Source organism: Garra rufa, chromosome 5 (assembly GCF_049309525.1).
Source record: "Garra rufa chromosome 5, GarRuf1.0, whole genome shotgun sequence".
In the NCBI taxonomy this organism is placed as follows: Eukaryota; Metazoa; Chordata; class Actinopteri; order Cypriniformes; family Cyprinidae; genus Garra; species Garra rufa.
The window spans coordinates 9,883,015-9,905,769 of NC_133365.1; the positions used below are offsets into that span (position 1 = coordinate 9,883,015).

At 39.1% G+C, this 22,755-nt stretch overlaps 2 protein-coding genes and 1 long non-coding RNA gene across 3 annotated transcripts; 1 reads left to right on the plus strand and 2 right to left on the minus strand.

The window, feature by feature from the left end:
- Positions 1–1,946: 1,946 nt before the first annotated feature.
- Positions 1,947–18,005, minus strand: LOC141335326 (PH and SEC7 domain-containing protein 4). Its single transcript, XM_073840749.1, has 14 exons — positions 17,883–18,005; positions 16,729–17,286; positions 16,381–16,465; positions 15,026–16,022; positions 13,961–14,041; positions 13,692–13,863; positions 13,497–13,586; positions 13,370–13,413; positions 13,127–13,299; positions 6,753–6,823; positions 5,312–5,457; positions 5,090–5,234; positions 4,640–4,786; positions 1,947–2,570 (listed from the first exon to the last, which is right to left on the minus strand). The coding sequence occupies exons 2-14, from the start codon at positions 17,125–17,127 to the stop codon at positions 2,286–2,288; spliced, it is 2,835 nt and encodes a 944-aa protein (XP_073696850.1). The 5' UTR covers positions 17,128–17,286; positions 17,883–18,005; the 3' UTR covers positions 1,947–2,285.
- Positions 8,497–11,202, minus strand: LOC141335887 (uncharacterized). Its single transcript, XR_012355638.1, has 3 exons — positions 10,302–11,202; positions 9,849–9,951; positions 8,497–8,982 (listed from the first exon to the last, which is right to left on the minus strand). It is a non-coding gene; the product is annotated as an uncharacterized lncRNA (long non-coding RNA).
- Positions 18,006–19,955: 1,950 nt separating the features above from the next.
- LOC141335648 (uncharacterized) lies at positions 19,956–22,710 on the plus strand. The gene is made up of 2 exons (XM_073841174.1): positions 19,956–20,174; positions 20,590–22,710. The coding sequence occupies exons 1-2, from the start codon at positions 19,973–19,975 to the stop codon at positions 22,026–22,028; spliced, it is 1,641 nt and encodes a 546-aa protein (XP_073697275.1). The 5' UTR covers positions 19,956–19,972; the 3' UTR covers positions 22,029–22,710.
- The last annotated feature ends 45 nt before the right edge of the window (positions 22,711–22,755 follow it).

The window sequence follows — 22,755 nt, forward strand, 5'->3', positions numbered from 1 at the left end:
GAAATATGGCAGCACTGGTACGATGTGGGAGATACCAAATAAAAATGAAGGTGATTTAATAGGTAGTTCACAGCGATGCCATAGAAGAACCATTTTTAGTTTCACAAAGAACAATAACTATCTTTTAATCTGAAGAACCTTCTTTTGCTACAAAGAACCTTTTGTGAAACAGAAAGCTTTTTCAGATGTTAAAGGTTCTTTATAGAACCATTCAGACAATAGAGGTTCTTCTACGGCACCTTTACTTTTAAGAGTGCACTTGAAAGTTCAACAGTAAGTTTTCCAACAAAATAGAAATTTTAAAGCACAAATGGCACCATTGTATGAGAATGACCTAGAATTATTCTGATGCATACAATGCTGAACAGGACAAATTATAATTGTTCATCAGCAGTTACATCAATGCATCAGTAGATGTACAGTACGTCATCTGCAAAAACACATGGGACGCGTCTCACAGACATTTTGCTTGCTTCACTTACCAGTATGAAGAATGCAGTCTGTTATTGTTCCTGGTGGCATGTGTCTTTAGGCTGTTGTGAGTGGCGGGAATGTGGCCCAGAACTGAGGCCAAACTCAGGTCACCGGCCGAGACGCCCCGGGCCACTTTTGCAGAAACCCACTTTACCAACACAAATAAAAGTCTGCTTAGAGGGACACAACCATCAATGTTTGCTTAAGGTCTGTGAGTGAAAGAAATGTTCAGGGATATAAAAGAACCAAAGCAGTGTAACCCACGTTTGAATCCTCATCTAAACTGAGAGCGTCTGATCAGTATCATTTCTTAACATGGCATACAAGACAACGAAACAACTAAAGTGTGAGGAGACGGACAGATGAATTGTGCCTACTCACAGAGGTAAAGACTAGAAGCAAAATTACAACAGTCTTTAAAACAGTCTTTGCTTTTACGGTCTCTCACATCTCTCCATCTGGGAAGGCATCCGACCTCCAACAAACATCATGAGACAAACACAGGGGAGCGATGAGGAGCGCAGTAAGAGCACTGGAGCAGATGGAGAATGAGCGACAAGAACAGCCACCATCGAAACCAGAGTTAACGCTTCATCTGCCAAGTCTGGCACAAAGAGGAATTCAGAGGAATGATGTCAAGAATTTTTGTGATAGATCAAGCGAGAATGAGAGCAGCAGAGTGTTGGTTAGGACCCTTAATGAAGAAAAGCCTCCGCTTGCCTTTTTAATTACTCAACCAGGCCTGACAAGTGGCCACAAAACCCTTCAGTTAGACAGACGTGCAGGAACAAAAACACTGAAGAACTTGAGCTCACTCCAGTAAAAGCGGCTGCGCAGACGTCACGCTCCGCGGCTCCAGCACTGAGCTTTGGTCATGACCTTACGCCAACAGTGGAACCAGGAACGGCTGCTGCTCGCGTTGTGCAAAGACGTAACGTTTTAAAACAGATCGATTGTAGCTGTGGATGCTTCAAAATAACCCAAAATGGTTTCTTAAGTTTCTTACACATTATGCTATCCAGCAGCCAGCCGCAGGATTTCAAATCGCTCGAGTATAAAGTCAATCGTCTTGCCATATTTAGAAGCACATTTGTACTTACATTGGTGCTTCATAATGTGGTAGAAGAGCAGAAGTCTGTCTCTAAGTGGCGTTCAGTCATTTTCTGACTCAATGACAGTTTGATTGTTTTTCCTCACAATCTGTTTACGTGTCAACAGGCGGCATTATCTGATATTGGCTTTTCAGATCTTTATCAAGTGACACATCCTGAGCATCCAGAGCCTAAAGGCACAATCCATCACACACATCCTCAGCATCTGAGCTTAATGACAGGCTGTTGTTTAAATGCAAGGATATGAGATATTCACAAACACTTGATACACAAGAGCCATTCAGCATTCAGGAAAATGTGGCTGGAGCAAGCGTGTTGCTTTTCCAAAGAGAAAAAAAAAAACACAAACCGTATCCAATCTTCACTCTGTTTACTTTGGTTATGCAAAGGACACATTCAGTCCTCTTAACTCTTATTGAGATGTGAGGTAAGAACTAATGACTTGGGTCTTGTCCTTCATTTAAACAAGTTGAGCAATATCTCCCTCTTGTGGACGGTATGAACAGGGTCAATTAATAAGAGGACTGTGCAAAACATTTGTACATAAAAAGACTACAGTTGTTTTTTTTTTAACCTTGGACAGGACTTTAAAAATATATTAAATGACGTAAAATCTTGACGGATTCAAGTGCTTCAAGCTTGTCTCAACAGTTTGTGTGTGAGAGTTCATACATTGTAGTCCTATTATTATTATTATTTTTAAATCTCTTTGTTACGGCGGGGAATTATGATCTTTCGATAGGTCCGTCTCTCGGAAATGTTGCGCCTGACTTTGACGACAGGCTGCGGAGGCGTTTCTAGCTCCAGAGATGGACTGGAGTGAGATCGCTTCATCCCTGCGTCGGCCTCGTCCTGCTGCTCGTCCGTCACTCCTCTCCACAATCCCTCATCAAATGCAATCAGTCTGTCTCCGTCCAATGAATCAAATTTCTCCAGCACCTGCCAGGCCTCCAGAACTTTAAGATAGACTTCATAACGAGATTTCTGTGAAATGCAGCAGATAACACACCTTTACTTATAATTTTTCATGCTGTAACTCCCTGTAAAAAAGTGTATGACAAAGTAAGGTTTAAAAGCTTTCATGTCTTCTGAGGCCTTCTGTATGAAAATGTTTTAAACTGTATATACACCAGATTTGGCACAAACATTGCAGGTAGTGAAACATACAAAAAGCTCATACAAAAGCTCTATTCCCTATCCATGAAATGCTGTTTTTATCATCTGCATATCATTTCCATATGCAATATTCCAGTGGTGTAATGTAACTAAGTAATAACACTTTGTTACAGTACTTAAGTATTTTTTGGGAGTATCTGTACTTTACTTGAGTTTTTATTTTTCAGCCTACTTTTACTTTTACTCCTCTACATTTCCTACTTAAAATGTATACTTTTACTCCAATACATTTCCCGAAGCATATTTGTTACTTACTACAATATAGTCAGAAGTCAGGTTTTTTCTTAATTTAGCAAAAAAAAAAAAAAAAACAATCTAACAAAAGTATTGCATTCTATCTACAGTTTTTGCTCACAAAATTATTGCCTTTCCCTCAAAAAAAAAATTGCATTTGCATTGAAATTTTGTTTTCTTTCCTTCACCTCTTTATTTCTGTCACAAAAGTATTTGTGAGCAAACACAAAGTTTATAAACTCATAATAAGAACTGTGAATTTTATCTTTTTCTGAGAAACTCTGGATTTTTTTCCCAGAATTGCGTGATAAATTCTCAAATTCTCAATTCTGACTTTTTTTCTCCGAATTGGGTCATATAAGCTTGCAATTGTGAGAAATAAAGTCAGAATTGTGAAATATAAACTCAGAATTCTGACTTTTTTTCTCAGAAATTGATGATATAAACTCACAATTGTGAGAAATAATTTTAGTTTGCATCTTTTTTCTCACATTCTGACTTCTTTTCAGGAAACTCTGGCTTTTTTTTCTCTTAATTGGGTGATATAAACTCACAATTGAGGGAAATAATGTCAGAATTGCAATATAAACTAAAAATAATTCAGACATTTTTTTCTCAGAAATGGATGATATAAACTCGCAATTGCGAAAAAAATTGCATTTACTTGTACTTTTACTTTTAACACTTAAGTACATTTAAGATTAAAAAATACTTTTTGTACTTAAGTACAATAAATATCACATACTTTAAGACTTTTACTCAAGTAATATTCTAAATGGTGACTTTAACTTCTACCAAAGTCGTTTTCTGGTAAGATATCTGTACTTTTACTTAAGTATGGCTTTCAGGTACTTTATACACCACTGCAGTATTCAGACATGACACACTACTGCCTTGAACAGTACTAAAAACTAGCAAGTCAACAGATAATACTGACCGCAAATATTACACCGCTTAAAATGTCCATGATCTTGTTTTTCGGCAAAAATGTGATCCTGGACCACAAAACCAATCATAAGTGTCAGTTTTTCAAAACTGAGATTTGTGCATCACCTGAAAGCTTCCACTGATGTATTGTTTGTTAGGATAGGACAATATTTGGCCGAGATAGAACTTTTTTAAAAATCTGGAATCTAAAGTGGTTGCAAAAAAAAAACTAAATATTGAAAAAAATCGCCTTTAAAGTTGTCCAAATTCTTAGCAATGCAGATTACTAATCAAAAATTAAGTTTTTATTTATTTACAGTAGAAAATTTACTAAATATCTTCATGGAACATTACTTGATATCCCAATGATTTTTAGCATAAAATATATATATTTTTTTTAATTTTGACCCATACAATGTATATTGGCTATTTTTGGTTTTGTGGTCCAGGGTCACAAATATCTAAACAGCATAGCTCACCCAAAACAGACAAATCTGTCATCATGGAAAAAAATGTAAAGAGAATGAACATTTTTGGGTGAACTATCCTAGTAAACTGAGAGAAATTCAACTGAGATGCAGAATGTTGACTTCTTTTAAGAACACGTTGACTTTTCATCTCACTAAATGTTGTGTCATTTATACATCAGGCCTCTGGAGTTTGTAAGTGAAATGCATTATGTATTATGAGAAGGTCCTGCCATAACAAACACACACCTCATACTGTAAGTACTCCTCTCTCTGCCGTAGCTCCTCCAGCTCTCTGGCTTTGCTCTTTCTGCTGTCCGGCGCCTCCTGCTGGAGATATGTCAGGTCCTCCTGGAAGCTGTGCAACATGGCCGCATGTGACTGCAGCTGTTTGTCCTGATGAAAACAAAAACAGATGCAAATACACTGATCCACACCCTAATGAGACATAGGTGCTTGACGTGCTGAATGACTTTCTAATGAAACAGGGAAGCTGGTGTCTCACTACAGACATGATTGTCGTTTGCTGTGGACGGATGCTAATATAGTTACGGTCATAGTTTTTGTTCTTGGAGTGAACGTATATTTAGGGATGTAGTCCATAATAGACAAGTTTAAATTGTAGTCAATCATGTCCACCCACACCTGCTAACTGATAGGCTATTCTCAGACAGTGCAGCAGATCAGAAAGGCCATTACCAGCATGAGGTTGGACTGCGTCGCAGGTAGGATGGGCCGACAGAACTTCCTCTGAGAGCCGACAGCAGCAGGAAACGGAGGCGAGGAGTATAGCGCAGACACCAGGTTGATTCTGCCGATCCAGGAGTTCATCTGCTCCGTGGAACTGTAGGACACGTGATGATCACTCAGGCGGAACTGTTAAATGATTTGGGTTTAAGGAAAATTTGCACACAAACTCACGGAGCCTCGAAGAGGAAGACCCTCCAGTCGGCCGTCTGCAGGCGAAACACGTGAGGGCGCTTGGTGTAATTCAGAGCTCGCTCTGCCAAAGCATGATGAACACTGACCACTTCCTCTGAGCTCTGGCAGTCCTTCACATAATCATCCTAGACAGACAGAGACACAGCTCATCAATGACCATTTTTACTAATATTTGTACTGATGCTTTGACAAGGTATATATAGAAAAAGTATTTGTAGGGCTTCACTTTTTCTGCATTTTGTTATGTTACAGCCTTATTCCAAAATGGATTTAATTCATATTTCAAATGTATTACAAATAAACAAAACGAAACAAATCACATGTAAAGAATTATTCACAGCCTTTGCCATGACACTCAAAATTGAGCTCAGGTGTATCCTGTTTCCACTGATCATCCTTGAGATGTTTCTACAACTTGATTGGAGTCCATCTGTGGTAAATTCAGTTGACTGGACATGATTTGGAAAGGCACACACCTGTCTATATAAGGTCCCACAGAATGAAGTCCAAGGAATTGTCTGTAGATCTCTGAGACAGGATTGTAGTAAGGAACAGATCTGGGGAAGGGTACAGAAAAAATTCTGCAGCATTGAAGGTCCCAATGAGCATAGTGGAAGTCTGGAATCAAGAAAGAGCTCACTCTGAAAGAGCTCCAGCGTTTCTCTGAGGAGAAAGAAAAACTTTCCAGAAAAACAACCATCTCTGCAGCACTCCACCAAACAGGCCTGTATGGTAGAGTGGCTTGATGGAAGCCACTCCTCAGTAAAAGGCACGTGACAGCCTGCCTGGAGTTTGCCAAAAGGCATCTGAAGGACTCACACAAGACATCCTTGATGAAATCTGCTCAAAAGCACTCTGGCCCTCAGACTGGGGCGATGGTTCATCTTCCAACAGGACAATGACCCTAAGCACTCAGCCAAGGTAACAAAGCAGTGGCTACGGGACAACTCTGTGAATGTCCTTGAGTGGCCCAGCCAGAGCCCAGACTTGAACCCAATTGAACATCTCTGAAAATAGCTGTGCAATGACGCTCCCCATCCAACCTGATGGAGCTTGAGAGGTTCTGCAAAGAAGAATGGGAGAAACTGCCCAAAAATTGGTGTGCCAAGCTTGTAGCATCATACTCAAATACTTGAGGCTGTAATTGGTGCCAACGGTGCTTCAACAAAGTATTGAGCAAAGGCTGTGAATAATTGTGTCCATGTGATTTAGTTTTTTATTCGCAAAGATTTCAAACAAACTTCTTTCACATTGTTATTATGGGGTATTTTTGGCAGATTTTTGACGAAAATAATGAATTTAATCCATTTTGGAATAAGGCTGTAACATAACAAAATATGGAAAAAGCGAATCACTGTGATTACTTTCTGGAAGCACTGTACATCTTACTAATATCCAGCATCAATTTCAGGCAACAAACCTTCTGCAGGTAAAGCACCATTCCCCTCAGCATGGCATAAAACGTCTTCCAGCTTCGTTTCCCCCATGGAGCTGCAAATCAATTGAGTTGGTTATTAGAGTGTGAAATGTTGCCTGTCCAGCGCTCTAGGGATCGGGATGCTCAACTCATTGACTAGACATTTGAAAAATTACTTAGTAATGACTTAATGACAAGCAAATTTGTGAGCTCCACAAGATTTTTTCAGTTTTTATCAGTGCTTTAAAGGGGATGAATTATTCTTCTATACTTCTTGAAGTGTTTCACACATACTCCGTTTTGTGGTGTGTGTGTTTTTTTTTCCTGTGCCTGTGTTTATAGATTAGAGCATTCACACTGCAGATGGATGTGGTCCAGCAATGTGTTTCCGCACAAGTTTATTTTTGCTATGCTGTATGCGATAAATTAAAATGACAGCACATTGTTCAAGTTAAAAAAGAATATGGATTGACACCAAAATGTAGTGATTACTACTAAATGCTACTAGTGATTATTATTAAATGTCTATAATTATATATAAAGTCTATTGTATTTCACAATCAATTCATGGCTTTTTGGCTAGATTTAAAGTGGGGAAAAGTGCACTTTTAAATAAACAAGGATTGATGGCACTTGAAGTAGGTATAAAAAGTTTGCAGGATGCTTGTAATAAATATTTAAATGTAAAAGAAAAGGCACAGAAATTGGCTTTTGTTTTGTCAATGGTAAGTTTTAATTTAAAATGTTTGTAAAAAAAAAAAAAAAAAGTAGGCTGTTTACATGTTTTGCCACTAGCTTGAGTAACTTAAAAGAGACCTACTTTGCCCCTTTTTACAAGATGTATTATACGTCTCAAATGTAACCAGAATGTGACTGTGTTTCAGTTCAAGTTTCAGCTCAAAATACCCCACAGATCATTTATTATATAATTTTGAAAATGCTTATTTCAAGTGGATGCAGAAACATGCTATTTTCATACATGCCTCTTTAAATGCAAATGAGCTGCTGCTCCCTGCCCCCTTTTCCAGAATAAGGCTGTGCCTTTACAACTCATAGCTCAGATATTCTGCCATGTACATTTGTTTGGGTTTGATTATCATGTCTATGGTGCTGATAACATGCGTTTGAAACCATATTAGTTTAAAGGTGCCATAGAATGCATTAATACAATATTTTAAATTGTTTTCTGATACCAACATAGTAGGTATATGACATAGGAAGAGGCAAACATTCTACAGAAATGGTTTACAGGTCCTTTTACCCTAGGATTTATCCCTAGAATGCAATGGTCTGTTATGACCCTATTTGGAAGGTTCATGAATAATAATGATGAGCTCTGCTCTGATTGGCTGTTTCACAGAGCGACTCCATAGAACGGTTTTCCATTCTATGGCACCTTTAAACTTCTTATATATGGTTTTATATAAATATACACTCTAAAAAGTGCTGGGTTAAAAAATAACCCAACCATAACCCAGCTGCTGGGTAACTATGGGACAGAACACGCGTTGGGTTGTTTTGACCCAAGTGCTGGGTTAAATCATTTGACCCAAAATGCTGGGTTGTTTATTTGACCCAACCAGTGGGTCAGATTAACTGTGTTGCTGGGTTAAAAACTACCAAAATAATGGGTTATTTATTGTCTAATTGCCTTGCTACCTTTATATTTACCAATAATAATATATAAATCACAAAAGAATGTAAAATTATTATTGTTTTTCTGTAATACAGTTACACAACACAAAAATTTAATATGTAAATGTCATTTTAATGAGTTTTCATATTTCTTTTTAATACAGTTTTCAAATAGGTGCAGCTGTCACACATTTTGTCCAACCCTTAAAGACACAAATAACGGTTTTAGTAGATCAGTTTCTTTTAAACAAAACTGTAAACAAGGCACACTATATTCATATTCTTTATGTCAACATTGCAGCAGCAGAACACTCAAAAATGAATTATTACCACATTAGAATCATTCCAAACATTGTGCCATTAAAACTAAGCCAAACAAAGAGTCCACCAGACAATTCTTACAATTTAAAACATGTTACAAGTGGCCAAAAAAAAAACTTCACACATGAAGACTTATGTCCATCAATATGATATACTGCAAGCTGGAGAAATTCCCAGGCAACAAGTCCGCTTCAATGGCATGGCCTGGAACCATGGCGAAGGTCTAGAAATGTTGTTGTCTCATCCCAAGGCTCAAATCCACCATGTTGGTCCCCACCTGTTAATTATACGGCATTTAGTCTTGCAACATTACATTTTAAGTTAAGTGTATTTTATGAACATAAACACAGAGGCATGAAATAAATGCTCATTTTACTTCTCAACTTTTCATACAGTTGTGGTCAAAATTATTAGAACACTAGTATTTATCGGTTACTAGTGTTTATCGGAAGGAAATCACTAGGAAATATCGGTTTACATTTCCATTCATTTTGCCATTAATTGTGATAATCCAGTGACATTTTTGTTCTGTGCTCCACACAGGATCTGATCTCATCATCATCCAGAAGAACTGTGAAAGCGTCACCAAGATGCTCCAAGAGACCTAACTGCAAAGCTACAATACTGTTAAAAGTTAAGCACTTGTCTAAAAATATCATAAAATGACGCTGTCAAAAATAATGTCATAAATAAATGTTCTTAATCAATTAACCTTGATTAACTAAATTAAATCAACATTTGGTTTGACCGTCCTTTTGTGTTTAAAGCAGCTTTTGCCCTACACTAGGTGCACTTACACATAGTTTTTCAGGTAGCTTTGCAGGTAGGTCTCTTGAAGCATCTTGGGGACGTTGTCACAGTTCTTCTGGATTTAGTCTGTCTCAGTTTGTTCTGTTTCTTCATGTCATTCCAGACAGACTGGATGATGATGAGATCAGATCTCTGTGTGGAGGATTGGCTGTTGTGCCAATGTAAACTGATATTTCTTACTGACACACTACAGCAAAAGATAAAAAACACTGACTTAAAATCATTTTTTAGCTGGTGAAAATACAACTGTTATAATAATTTTGGCCACCACTGTGTTTATATATATATATACATACACCCTTATTAGAGCAGAAAACGTAAAACAAAACTTACAGGTTGTACGTCAATGAATGGCCTCCGGGATTCCGTGGTTGTGGGTCTGAAGACCTTTTATCCAGAGTGGGCAGGACTTTGAAAGCACTTTCCCCTTTAGCATCTAAACCATAGGAATAATATGCAAACTGTGAACCATATTTTATAATCAAAACAAACTGAAACACTTTCATATGAAGATTTCTTCATTCCTTTAAATAATGCAAATTAATTCCCACCCTCATTCAACTACTGCAGGTTAAGTTTAGGTATGGGGTCAGATTCAGGGATGTAGAATATGCTCACGCAGAATAAGGCATCAGTTTGTGCTTCATAAGTACTAATTAACAGCCAATATACAAGCTAATAAGCAACTAGTTAAGTGTTACTGTACCATTGTATTTACCAGTTGATGTGTGTCAAATACAGTTGCATATTGTTTTATAGATTGACATATTATTAGAAAAAGCTTACCTTAAGTCATGTCACCCAGCTCTGAATGCACCTCACTGAGCACTGGCAAGAATTAGGTCTGCAACTGTAGCCCAGTCTTCAAAAAGTCTGCCTCTGGATATAGCTTCCTAAAGTCTTGTGAAATCTGATCAAATCTGAAAAACAAATGTGGTTCAATAAGTTTAAGGTTTATACTGGTCTCCTAGTTTGTAATGCAACACAGGCATTCACTAAAATAGAGGAAGAGTAAGGGGCCGTTCACATGCCGCGCCTAAAAACGCGTGAAAACGCAAGACGCGTCGCTTTCTTTACAAAAACGCAGCTTGCTCTCCCATGGCGTCTGCCGTTGCTAAGCAACCATGTCCCGCGCCTGGAAAAAATGAGCTTCCATTATGAGCGTATAATAACGAACTTCAGTGCGCAAAAAACGCGACATGTGAACGGCCACATACACCACAAGAGATTAAGTCTAACTTTACATACTGTAGCTAAGACAAAATTACATTTAAGTAATAAACAATAGTACATACCAGTCATATTGTGGTTTAACATTATTAAAGTAAGGGACATAGCGTTTTAGCTAATGCAGATAAGTTACCTCAAGGAAAAAAACGCGAAAATGCTCAACATAAAACATATGGATCTATCGTTGGATTCGGCACGTCGCAAACATTTACTTGAAAAATATGCCCTTAAAAGATCAATTTTTGTATGAAATGATCTAATTTTGACAAAACATTACAAAGCAATACAGTATGCAGACAGTAAAGGAACTTACCCCCGTATTTCTGACCTACTATTTCCATAAGGCGTTAAAATAAAGGCCATATGTATACTGTAAATTATACAAATAACACTACACACACACACACACACACACACACACACACACACACACACACACTTTATATAACAATAAAGCGATTGTTGAGGCAAAAAAGTACATCGCTAGGCTGCTTAAGTTACAACGTTCGTCATTCACGGAATAAAAATGCCAACCCCGCACAGCGACATATCAAATATTGCATTAAACAGTGAAATCAGTGTGCTCTAAAACACAACTTATTAAAAATAAAGGTAAATAATTATATAATCATATTATTAATTTACCTTATAATCCTGCTTGCTGCGAGGTGCGTGACCGCCTGGCGACGAGACGAGTGAAGAATCCAGAATGTTCGATGAAGTGAAAAAAAATAAACAAACCGGTTGGGTCAAAATAACCCAACCCAGGTGTTCATAGTGAAAGAACCCCTTATAGTCCATTTGACCCAGCATGATCAACCCAACTGTGTGTTTACAGTGCCTCAAACAACCCAGAATTTTGACCCAGCACAATTAACCCAGCAATGTGTTTACAAAAATAACCCAGCACTTTTTAGAGTGTATAGAGATATTTACTTTAAAGAGGTGTTTAAGATGTAAGGTTAATGTACATCCAGCCTGTTACTTATATGTTTTATTCCATTACCATGTTCAAAACAGTTTTTCTGCAACCAAATTCTATAATAAGAGTCCTGTCAACCATGACACATAAGAAAATATGTGACACAGCTATTACAAAACCATACAAATAAAGTATTTATTTTTGATATAAGTCAGAGGTATTCAATTAAACCTCCAAGAGGTACTGCCTCTATAATTTCTTCCAAGCAGAGGTCTGGACAAATATATATAAATATATATATATTGGACACACCTTCTTATTCAAATGAATGAGAAGGTGTGTCCAAACTTTTGGTCTGTACTGTATATTTTTATGTTTATTCAAGTTTTTACTCTACATTTGTGCAGTTTTCAGTGGGTTAGTGATATTTTTTAAATATATATAAATTAATAAATAAATATTTTTTAAATGGGTTTTTATACAAAAACTGCTTTTTTATGTAAAATTCACTTTATAAAAGCCCACATTTCTAACTTTAATTCATGGGGATAACATGGATAATTTCACATGGTTTAGTGTAAGATTTTTGCCCATCTTTTGGAAAATCCAGTTTTAAAAGTAAAAAAACAACTACAAACAACTTTTACCAGTAGGTGGCTGCAGAGCTCCACTATTTGCTATTTGACCACCTGAAAGATATTTTTTCACAAGTTTTTTCAGTTGAATTCATATCTACAGTACAGACCAAAAGTCTGGACACACCTGAATGAGAAGGTGTGTCCAAACTTTTGGTCTGTACTGTATATACACATTTTTACATATATTGTATGTTTTACATTTAGATGTACATGTGACAAAAAATACTGTTTCTGTTCAGAGTTTTCTTCCTGAAATCGATAGTACTATTTTAATATTTACTTAAAAGCATTATCTACTAAAAGTGTCTAATCAAACCTTCTCATCTTGAGCAGAAAAGAAAAATAAAACTAGATTTGCAGCATTGTTTTTTTCTGCTGTGTTTTAGTAAATGAATCTACTGTGTTTCTGTTGTTAAAAAAATGCATTATCTGCAGATCTTAAACTTGGCGCGTGTCCGAAGAGAGAGTGAAAAGTGAAAGTGAAAGTCTAGTCTCGAGTGTCCATCTCTGGTGGGGTGAGCCAAGCTTATTAACATTTGAAGGTAAATGCAACAAAACAGCTCGCTGTAAAAAGGGCTGACTTTGACAAATGTAAAAACAACGATTTTTACACTACTACTGAGAAATTTTAACCGAAGTGTGTTATAGACTTCTTATTAAGACCCTAAAGTATCATATCAACTTGGGATTGTGGAAAATGGGCCTCAGATGACCCCTTTAAAGTTAAAAGTGTTTTTATTTGTTAAATATTGATGAGTTACAATACTGAAAGGCTGTGCACAGAGATGTGCCTACATGCTGTTATCCGCACTGCTACTCACTGCGTTTGCCATCAATGTCTGCATGTGCTTTCCGCTTTAAAAATCCTTTATGGAACACGGTGGCCTTGGTGTCGTGAGGGAGATCCTGGAAGGGGTTACTCTTTGAACGCAGATGTCCATTCTGGTCCAAATCCTGCTCGAGCATCATGGATTTAGCCAGAACCTCCTCCTCTCTAGGAACAGAGATAAACATGATGAAGCATCTGACAAAGTCAGATCAGCACTGCAGGTCAGTTTACCTACATGGCCCACTGCAGTGGATCATTCTTGATGGAGCTGTAGAGACTCTGAAAGAGAGAAGAAAAAGAATTACTACTGCGCTTATAATGCAACACATAAACAACTTGGGTTGACTCTTTGGCGCTCACACCTTCAGATGGTCCTTGTTGAAATTCTCATCTCCATTCATGCCGTCCAGATTTGACACAAAATCAGCTGAAGACATGGGCTTCCCAACATTCTGATGACACAAAAGGGTTACTCTTACAAAGACTGTAGTTGATCAGGTTATTCAAGAGTTTTTTTTAAAGATTATTACATGACATGATAGTTACATGAGACTCACTTGTCCATGTAGGTCTGTGTTAAGCAGCATTATGGCACATGTGAGCGTGAGCACGGATCCCGCTGAGGAGAATGTGTCAGGATTACACTGCTGGAAACGATGGGAGAAATGCTGCAGGACTCTCTCACGCTCCTGAGTCTCACCGATCAAAACCACCACCTTGAGAAATGACCTAAGAATCAGGAAAAGCCCAAAACACCTGGTTTGAAAAGCGATCTCTTGACAGATCTCTTCACTGTGTGCTCAGATGTTGGGAATAAGAAACCTACCGGAGTGCTTGCTCCAAACTTTGGTTGGTGAAGTCAAAGAATTTGAGGTACTCTTCCCCAACCGCATGACTGAACTCATTGCTATCAAAAGAAACAGCAAATGATAAGATTTGGTGGAAATACATACACCTGCATGACACTTAATCAATGTTATGTTAAAGGATTAGTTCACTTTCAGATCAAAAATGTACAGATAATGTACTCACCCCCTTGTCATCCATGATGTTCATGTCTTTCTTTCTTCAGTCGTAAAGAAATTATGTTTTTTGAGGAAAACATTTCAGGATTTCTCTTCATATAATGAATATTATGGTGAACTTGAACTTCCAAAATGCAGTTTAAATGCCACTTCAAAGGGCTCTAAATGATCCCAGCTGAGGAAGAAGGGTCTTATCTGGCGAAACGATCAGTTATTTTCAAAACAAATGAACAATTTATATACTTTTTAATCTCAAATGCTCTTTTTGTCCCGTCACTGCAATGCACATGTGTAGTCTGTGTTATCCAGGTCAATACAGTTAGGGTATGTTGAAAAACTCCCATCGTTTTCATCATTAACTTCAAAATCATTCTACAATGCTGTTTTACCTTTGTTTGTAAAGGGCCTTTGATCTTCTTTCTATGTTCACTTTGTAAACACTGGGTCGGTACTTCTGCAGCGATGTAGAACGATTTTGAAGTTGGAGAATTTTTCCGACATACCCTAACTGTATTGACCCGGATCACACAGACTGTGCATGCGCATCGCAGAGACAAGACAAGATGAGCATTTGAGGTTTAAAAAGCATATAAATTGTCAATTTGCTTTGAAAATAACCGATCGTTTCGCTAGATAAGACCCTTCTTCCTTGGCTGGGATAATTTAGACCCCTTTGAAGCTGCATGTATACTGCATTTTGGAAGTTCAAACTTGGGGGCACCAAACATATCATATACATTATATGGAGAGAAATCCTGCAATTCTTTCCTCAAAAAACATTAATTCTTTTCAACTGCAAAAAGAGGGGGTGGGTGCATTATCTGTACATTTTTGTTCCGATAGTGAACTAGTTCTTTAAGACTTACTCTTTGTCCAGATGTCTGACCACATCTGTACGCTGAAAACCGTCCAACCTGTAAAGCTTCTCAGCCAACCGTTGAGCCTTGGCCCTGTCCACGACCTCAATGCTACTGTTGATGCTGGGACCAGCAAGCTTTGTGTCTAGAACTGGCAGCTCGTCCTGCATATGGCCCTCTGATGTTTTGTCCTGTACTTGTACTTGTTGTGCCAGCGCTGTAGGTTGGTTTGTGTCACTGGATGCGTCTGAATGCTCTGATGGCTCCATCTCTGATTGTGCTGTTTGCTCGCAGGGTTTCTCTTCATCTGAACACTGGATCTGCTCTGAGGATTCATTTATATCTGGACATCCAAACTGCTCAGCCTGCTCTCTCCGCTCAGATTCTACTTGCACTGGCAGAGCATTTTCAGATTCAGACTTTTGTTCTGAACTTGAAGGTACTTCTACATTTTCTTGGTCTGGTGCGTTGAATTGCTCCGAGTGGTCCTGGATTTCTTCTGAATGTTGTAAAGTGCCATTATTCTGGTTCATCTCTGTCACTATAACAGATGTGCTTATCTTTTCTGGCTGTTGGGTCAGTATTTCTTCCTCGAGTTCTACAGAATCTTCTGTGAGGTTCGACAGCTGCTCTGGTGGTTCTGTTGGGCCTGTAATAATGGTATCCTGTGATTGATCAGACTGGACCTCTGAAGGACTTGACTCTTCCTTTTTCAGACATTGATCAGGTCCTTGAATCTGATCCAGAATATCGGTTCTTACATCTGATGATTCTTCATTTGGTTCGGTCTCAGTCCACGCACTTGTTTGCTCTTCACTGTCTGAAACTGTGCTTTCCTCATGGGCAAAAGTCATTTGGGGAAGGACTAACATTTGAGGAAGGTCGGGTTCCTTCTCTTCCTGCGACTGTAAACTGTCTTGACCCGGTTGAATCTCTGAGTCGTCCATTAAGATCTGAACACCATCACAAGGTTCAAAATGCTCTTCAGTCGCTTCTGCTCTGGAATCTGATGGAAAGCAGCACAGATAAATGCATCCATGTCATATTGATTTATGAGAACAAAAAAAGACCCTACAAAACAACAAGTCCAAACCTCTAGGAATACAATGGCCAATGGGAAACTTCTGCGCATGCGGCCACATTTTAAAGGTTACGCAACAAAACTCATGGAGAGGAAGCCAAATCGACTGAGTCAGCAAACAGTTCAACATTCACAGCTGACGAACACATGGCCATTTCACAACTGTCACACAGTTACAACCACACCCCAATATGATTTAAAGCACTTTTATTATTCAAATCACATCACCTTGAAAAAAAAAAACATGATCAAAAAATAAAGACTTTTATAATCAAGACATTACCGTTGACATCTGCAAATGATGTAGGGGGCTCTTCATGTGAAAGTTCTGGTTGTTTTTGTATATCTGACATCTGAGCATCACATATCTATTGGAGGAAAAAAACATCAGAACACATTCACTTCCCTCAAACAAACATTCACTATCCTTTTCTTCTGGTCAATCTTAGACCAACTCAAACTGATATTGTAATTCATTCAAACAAACTATACTGTACGTTTTGTAACAATATATAAAAGCACATTAATAAGTGCACACACACGCAGTATTAAGAGAGCAGGGCACTGGTTACTGATACAAGAACATGTCTACCAGAAAAACCACAAGGCCCTTCCGGTTTCACTGACATACCTGGGAAGACGCAAGTCTGACGTCTGGTTGTGACTCGGATTCAGGCAAAAAATCAACAACCGAGTCCTGATTTGGGATGTAATTGAGGTCTGTGGAAGTTAGATCCAATGTCCAGTCGAACCTTGGCCCGGCGATGGAGTCTAGTTCGGGTTCAGATGTTTCGGGAGGCTCTACGGGCGTTCCTGGGGCGTCCCATTGCACAGTAGCATAAGGGAGAGGAGCACAGGGAACAGTGACGGGGTACAAAGACATGCCGTGATCTGGCACGTCCAGACCTACGCAGCACTTCCTCGGGATGGTCTCATTCTGAAGGCTTTCGCTCTCCTGTTTCACCCTCTCTATGTACTGCATGGCCTCCACGTAAGGCTCAGATTCCTGATAGTCTGCTATATCCTCCATAGTCTTCTCATTCAGATTGTCATCATGAAGAGTTTAGGTAGAATTCATGTTCAGTATTTGTTCTCCGTGATAAGCATGGCATCCATTTTGAGACTAACGTTCAGAAACACAGTTTCCTCCCACACCGACCAAAATCTTCAACCAACAAGCTCCAAGAGCCTGAGATTTCAAAAACAAATTACATGTATATAATGATCATTCAGTACAGTATATAATCATACATTCTGAATATGTAAACATTCACTTCAGTCTAAAGTGCATCAGCATAGATGAAACACTTTTATTAGCCATCATCTACGCCGCTATGACACCACAAAACCACGGCACTTTACAGCCATGTGCATGAGACTGCTGAAACATTCATTTCTGTCATTTTAACAGCAACAACTACTTGTGTTTAGCATTTACACAACAAAGGCAATATAAATACAGACAATATAAACCATTATATTGATATGAAACACTGCAAAGAGCACCTGTAGAATCAAGTTTATTTGATAATTATACACTTCTCATGATATAAGTCCAATCGAAAGGACCAGAGTCAGTGTTTGCAGTACTGAAACAGTCTGTCAAAACCACACACAGAAATGAGCAATTTTTTTTTTTACATGTCATTCATAAGGTAATGGAGACCTCCATAAGCCATATGCCTGGTTTACATGTTCACATTCTCCTAACAAGCAGCATCAATGATGTGGTTTATAATATCTAATGTCATGATGGTTTAAAGAAAAGGAGAGAATGGAGCTCACCTCAGCCGTGTCCTTCAGTGAAGCCCTCTTTTAAAGACATATAGAGCGGATGTGCTCTGCACTGACTTTTGCTCAAGCAGCACTGAGGCACATTTACACTTCCTGACCACAAACAACCTCCACTGACAAGAGAAAGAGAGAGAGAGAGAGAGAGAGAGAGAGAGAGAGAGAGAGAGAGAGAGAGAGAGAGAGAGAGAGAAAGAGAGAGAGACAGTTGAGAGTGCTGGGCGAGATGAAGACAGATATTGCTAGACAGTACAACTCAGTGAGTTTTCTTGTATTCAGAACTATAATCACCATTAGTGCAGATAAACACAATCTAAGCCTGACAGACAGACACTGAGATGAAACATGAACTGACCCTCTAACAGTAATAGATCATAGATCAGCACATCACTTCCTGCTGCTCCTCACTTCACCTCACACTTCCTGTGCTGTAGAGAACATGAACAAAAATGAAAATGCCTCCCAAGGCGTCTCATGTTTCTGACACTTTCACAGTTCAGTGACATAAACTGAGTCATTACAACACACTTTAATCTTCATCTGATCATCTCTGAAGGCCAGACTGTGTTTAAACAATAAACACTTTAAAGACTATTCATGGGGACTGAGCATATAACAAAAAGCATGATATCAATATGTGACCCTGGACCACAAAACCAGTCATAAGGGTCAATTTTATTTTTAAATTGAGATTTATACATCATCTGAAACCTGAATAAATAAGCTTTCCAGTGAGGTATGGTGTTAGGATAGGACAATATTATTTTAAAAAGTGGCATCTGAGGGTGCAATATATTAAGAAAATCACCTTTAAAGTTGTCCAAATGAAGTTCTTAGCAATGCATATTACTAATAAAAAAAATATGTTTACGGTAGGAATTTTTTTTAAGATATCTTCATGGAACATGATCTTAATATCTTAATGATTTTTGGCATTAAAGAAAAATTTATTATTTTGACCCATACAATGTATTTTTGGCTATTGCTACAAATATATCCGTGCTACTTAAGACTGGTTTTGTGATCCAGGGTCACATATGTTTTCAGGACACAGCTGTTAAATGGACAGTCTTCGACATTAAAGACAACTGAAGTGCATTATTTGTAGTGTCAATAGGCTACACACAAGCAAGTGAGCAAATGAACTAAAAAGCCTCTGTCAGAATCAATTTTCTTTTTAACTGAAAAAGATCTATAAAATGAATGAATTAAATCCGTTCTGCACGACTTGATGCCACGGTCGTTTTCAAAAAATCCTTCGCAAACAAGTCCAACAGCATTTTTTGCATGTTGCAGGTAGGCTACAGCAGCCTCGGTTCAAAAGACAAACAAAAGGCAACGCAAAACAAACAGGCTCATTCAGAACCGAAAAAAATAGATAATAAAATAAAATAATTTAACTCACCGGCTCATGTCTGTGAGGAATCTGTTAAAATACTACGAATTAAAAACCGATGCGCGTATACAAGAAAATGATAATACGATTGGCTGTTGGCAAAAGCGGAAAGACACTTGACACCTGAGCGCCCCGCCCACCTGACGGACAGACATTCCGCAGTCGGCAGGTAAAACTGGAACCTGTCAGGACTCTCCAGTCCATCCATCATCTGTCCACACACACACTGCTGTCCTTTAAGCGAGGAAACATCCTGATGGCCTATCCGTCAACACACATTATCCAAAAAAAATCAGTAAATTAGAGTATAGTTCACAAACGTGTTAAGCACAGAATATAACAGTGGAATGACCCGTTAAAACACTGGCACGACACGGCAACGACTTGCAACAAATGCAGTTGAAATAGCCTAAACATTGTTAGTCGAAGTTTAAATAAAGGTGCATGACTAAGATATGATGTAAAGATGATTATATTGAGAAATAACGCATTATACGACCATGTTCAATTGAATGGACAGAAACGTTATTATCTGAAGTAAAACTGTTGCTGCAAATGTTTGACATACCGAAACCATCGAAACAAACAGAGCGGCTGTAATTTTCTTCCAGTCCTGAAGGGGGCAACGGTGAGTTCGGCAGCGCTCGCGGTTGTTTCGCGGTCACTGCGGCTCTGTGTATTTGTTGAAATGGCGAAGTTTGGTGATTTAAAAGCCTTTCTTGAAGCTTCATTAAACGAAATCTTCCGTGCGACCGTCAGTGACATTCTAGATTCAGTGGAACAAACTGTCGGCGAGTATCAGCGTAAAATTCAGCGAATTGAGTCCGAAAATCAAGATCTGAGAAATCGACTTTGTGCAAAAGAAAAAAGGACAAATTATATTAAAACAGGTGAGTGCAATTTGGAAAATTATGTCATGGGAAGTATACACTGCGCTGTTTTTTGGTTAATGCGTGCATATCCTAATGTTGCCCATAAGAGCTGTGCATTTGTTTTATTTATTCTGTGCTTATCATTTGACAAACGCATCTTACATACAAGTAAATGCAAATAATATAACGTGCGACAAGGGGTGAAGTATTAGTTTCTAAATCAGTTCACTCTGTCATAACAGACGGCAACATTTAATTCATCAAACAAAACACAACAACTGCTGTCTGTTATGTATTTCAGTCTGTTATGTATTTCAGCCAGTTATGGTTTATGTAAAATCTGTTTTAATCCTCTGCAAAAGTTTAACTCTTCTTAAGTGTTTATTTTGGACATATGTTGGCCAGCAACAAGATGTTTTTGTGTGTGTTGCAGAAAATGAAGACTCTTTGGCTCAGCTTGACTTTTCAAGAGACACTTTCAGCCAGACTTCGTCTGCTAATGTAAGTGAATACAATGATCAGCCGAATATGGCTGGAGATTTACTGTGCAGCGGTACAAAATCACAAACCACAGATGTCACATCACTCCACTCAAACAATGATTGCACAACAACATATTTATTTGTAAAGGCTGACCCAGACACAGATCATGGATGTGCTGTTGACCTTTCCAATCATCATGCTTCTCCTAAATACACCAGTAAAGAAATAAAAATAGAGGATGCTGAGGAGAACTTTGACTCTGAACGTCACGCTATATTTAAACGTCCTTTAGAGCCGGAGATCAACTCTAATGACTGTGATGTTAAAGTAACGGTAGTGACAGACAAACACCTTTATAGTGAGGGTGAGCATAGCAAAGATGCAGCGACGAAGTCGTCGTCATCACCAGAGGCTGATGTTATCTCTGATGAAGAGTCTAATCCAAATGGACTGTCCGAAGAAGGAATTTCTGGATTGTTTCATATGACGGCATCACCCTCAATCTCACAAGAGCTGAGACCAAACTATTCCTGCGGTCAGTGTAACAAGACCTTCAAGCATGAAGCATCACTTAACATCCACCTGAGATCTCACAGCTTAGAGAAGACGCACATCTGCGGCCAGTGCGGAAAGGGGTTCGACCGAGCCGATCTCCTGAAGAACCACCAAAGAACGCACACTGGAGAAAGACCCTTTGCCTGTAACCTTTGTGGAAAAAGCTACAGCCATCAGGGCCAGCTGCGCATCCACAGGAGGATCCACACGGGCGAGAGGCCGTACTGCTGCCCGCACTGTGGCAAACGATTTAATGAACACAACCAGCTTAAAGTCCACCTACGGACCCACACGGGCGAACGGCCATACACCTGCACTGTATGTGGCAAAACCTTTACCAACGCTGGAAACCTGAGGAGCCACCAGAGAGTCCACACTGGAGAAAAGCCGTACGCCTGTGGCCAGTGTGGGAAGAGGTTCAATGGAATGGGCGATCTTAAAACACACTACCGCATTCACACAGGCGAAAAGCCGTACCGGTGCGAGCTGTGCACTAAGACCTTCAGCCAGGCCGGGCATCTGACCATCCACAAGCGCATGCACACCGGCGAGCGGCCGTACGGCTGTGCCGAGTGCGGGAAACGCTTCACAGTGGCCAGTAGCCTGAAACTGCACCAGTTAACACACACCGGAGAGAAACTGCACACCTGCTCACACTGCGACAAGAGCTTCAGCCGGGCCGGACACCTCAAGAGACACGAGCTGGTCCACACCAAAGAGAAGCTGTACTGCTGCTCGCACTGCGATAGGAAATACAGCGACCAGTCGTCTCTGAAGAAACACCAGAAACTGCACACAGCAGCCAAGAGCGAAGGCGACCAGAGCTGTGCGTAACGGTGACCAGACTGTAACGTGTTCCTGCATCTTCATTCATCCTAATGTTCCTCAGCATCACTTCTTAAAGGAACACTCCACTTTTTTTGGAAATAGGCTCATCCTCCAACTCCCCCCGAGTTAATAAGTTGAGTTTTACCGTTTTGAAATCCATTCAGCCGTTCTCCTGTTCTGGCGATATCACTTTTAGCATAGCTTAGCATAGATCATTGAATCCTATTAGACCAATAGCATCGCGTTCAAAAATTGCCAACGAGTTTCGATATTTGTCCTATTTAAAACTTGACTCTTCTGTAGTTATATCGTGTACTAATACCTGCTGAAAATGTAAAGCTGCTATTTTCTAGGCCGATTAGATTAGGAAATACACTCCCATTCCGGCATTATAGTCAAGGAAGTTTGCTGCCGTAACATGGCCGAAGTAGGCGCAGTAATATCATGCAGCACCTGAAATTAGTTCCCAGCTAGTTTAGCATTTGCACATGTGCTGCGTGGTATTACTGCTCCTGCTTCGTCCATATTACGGCAGCAAACTTCCTTGACTATTACGCCGGAATGGGAGTGTAGTTCCTAATCTTATCGGCCTAGAAAACATTTTCCGCCGGTATTAGTACACGATAAAACTACAGAAAAGTCAAGTTTTAAATAGGACAAATATGGAAACTCGTTGGTCATTTTTGAATGCGATGCTATTGGATTCAATGATCTATGCTAAGCTATGCTAAAA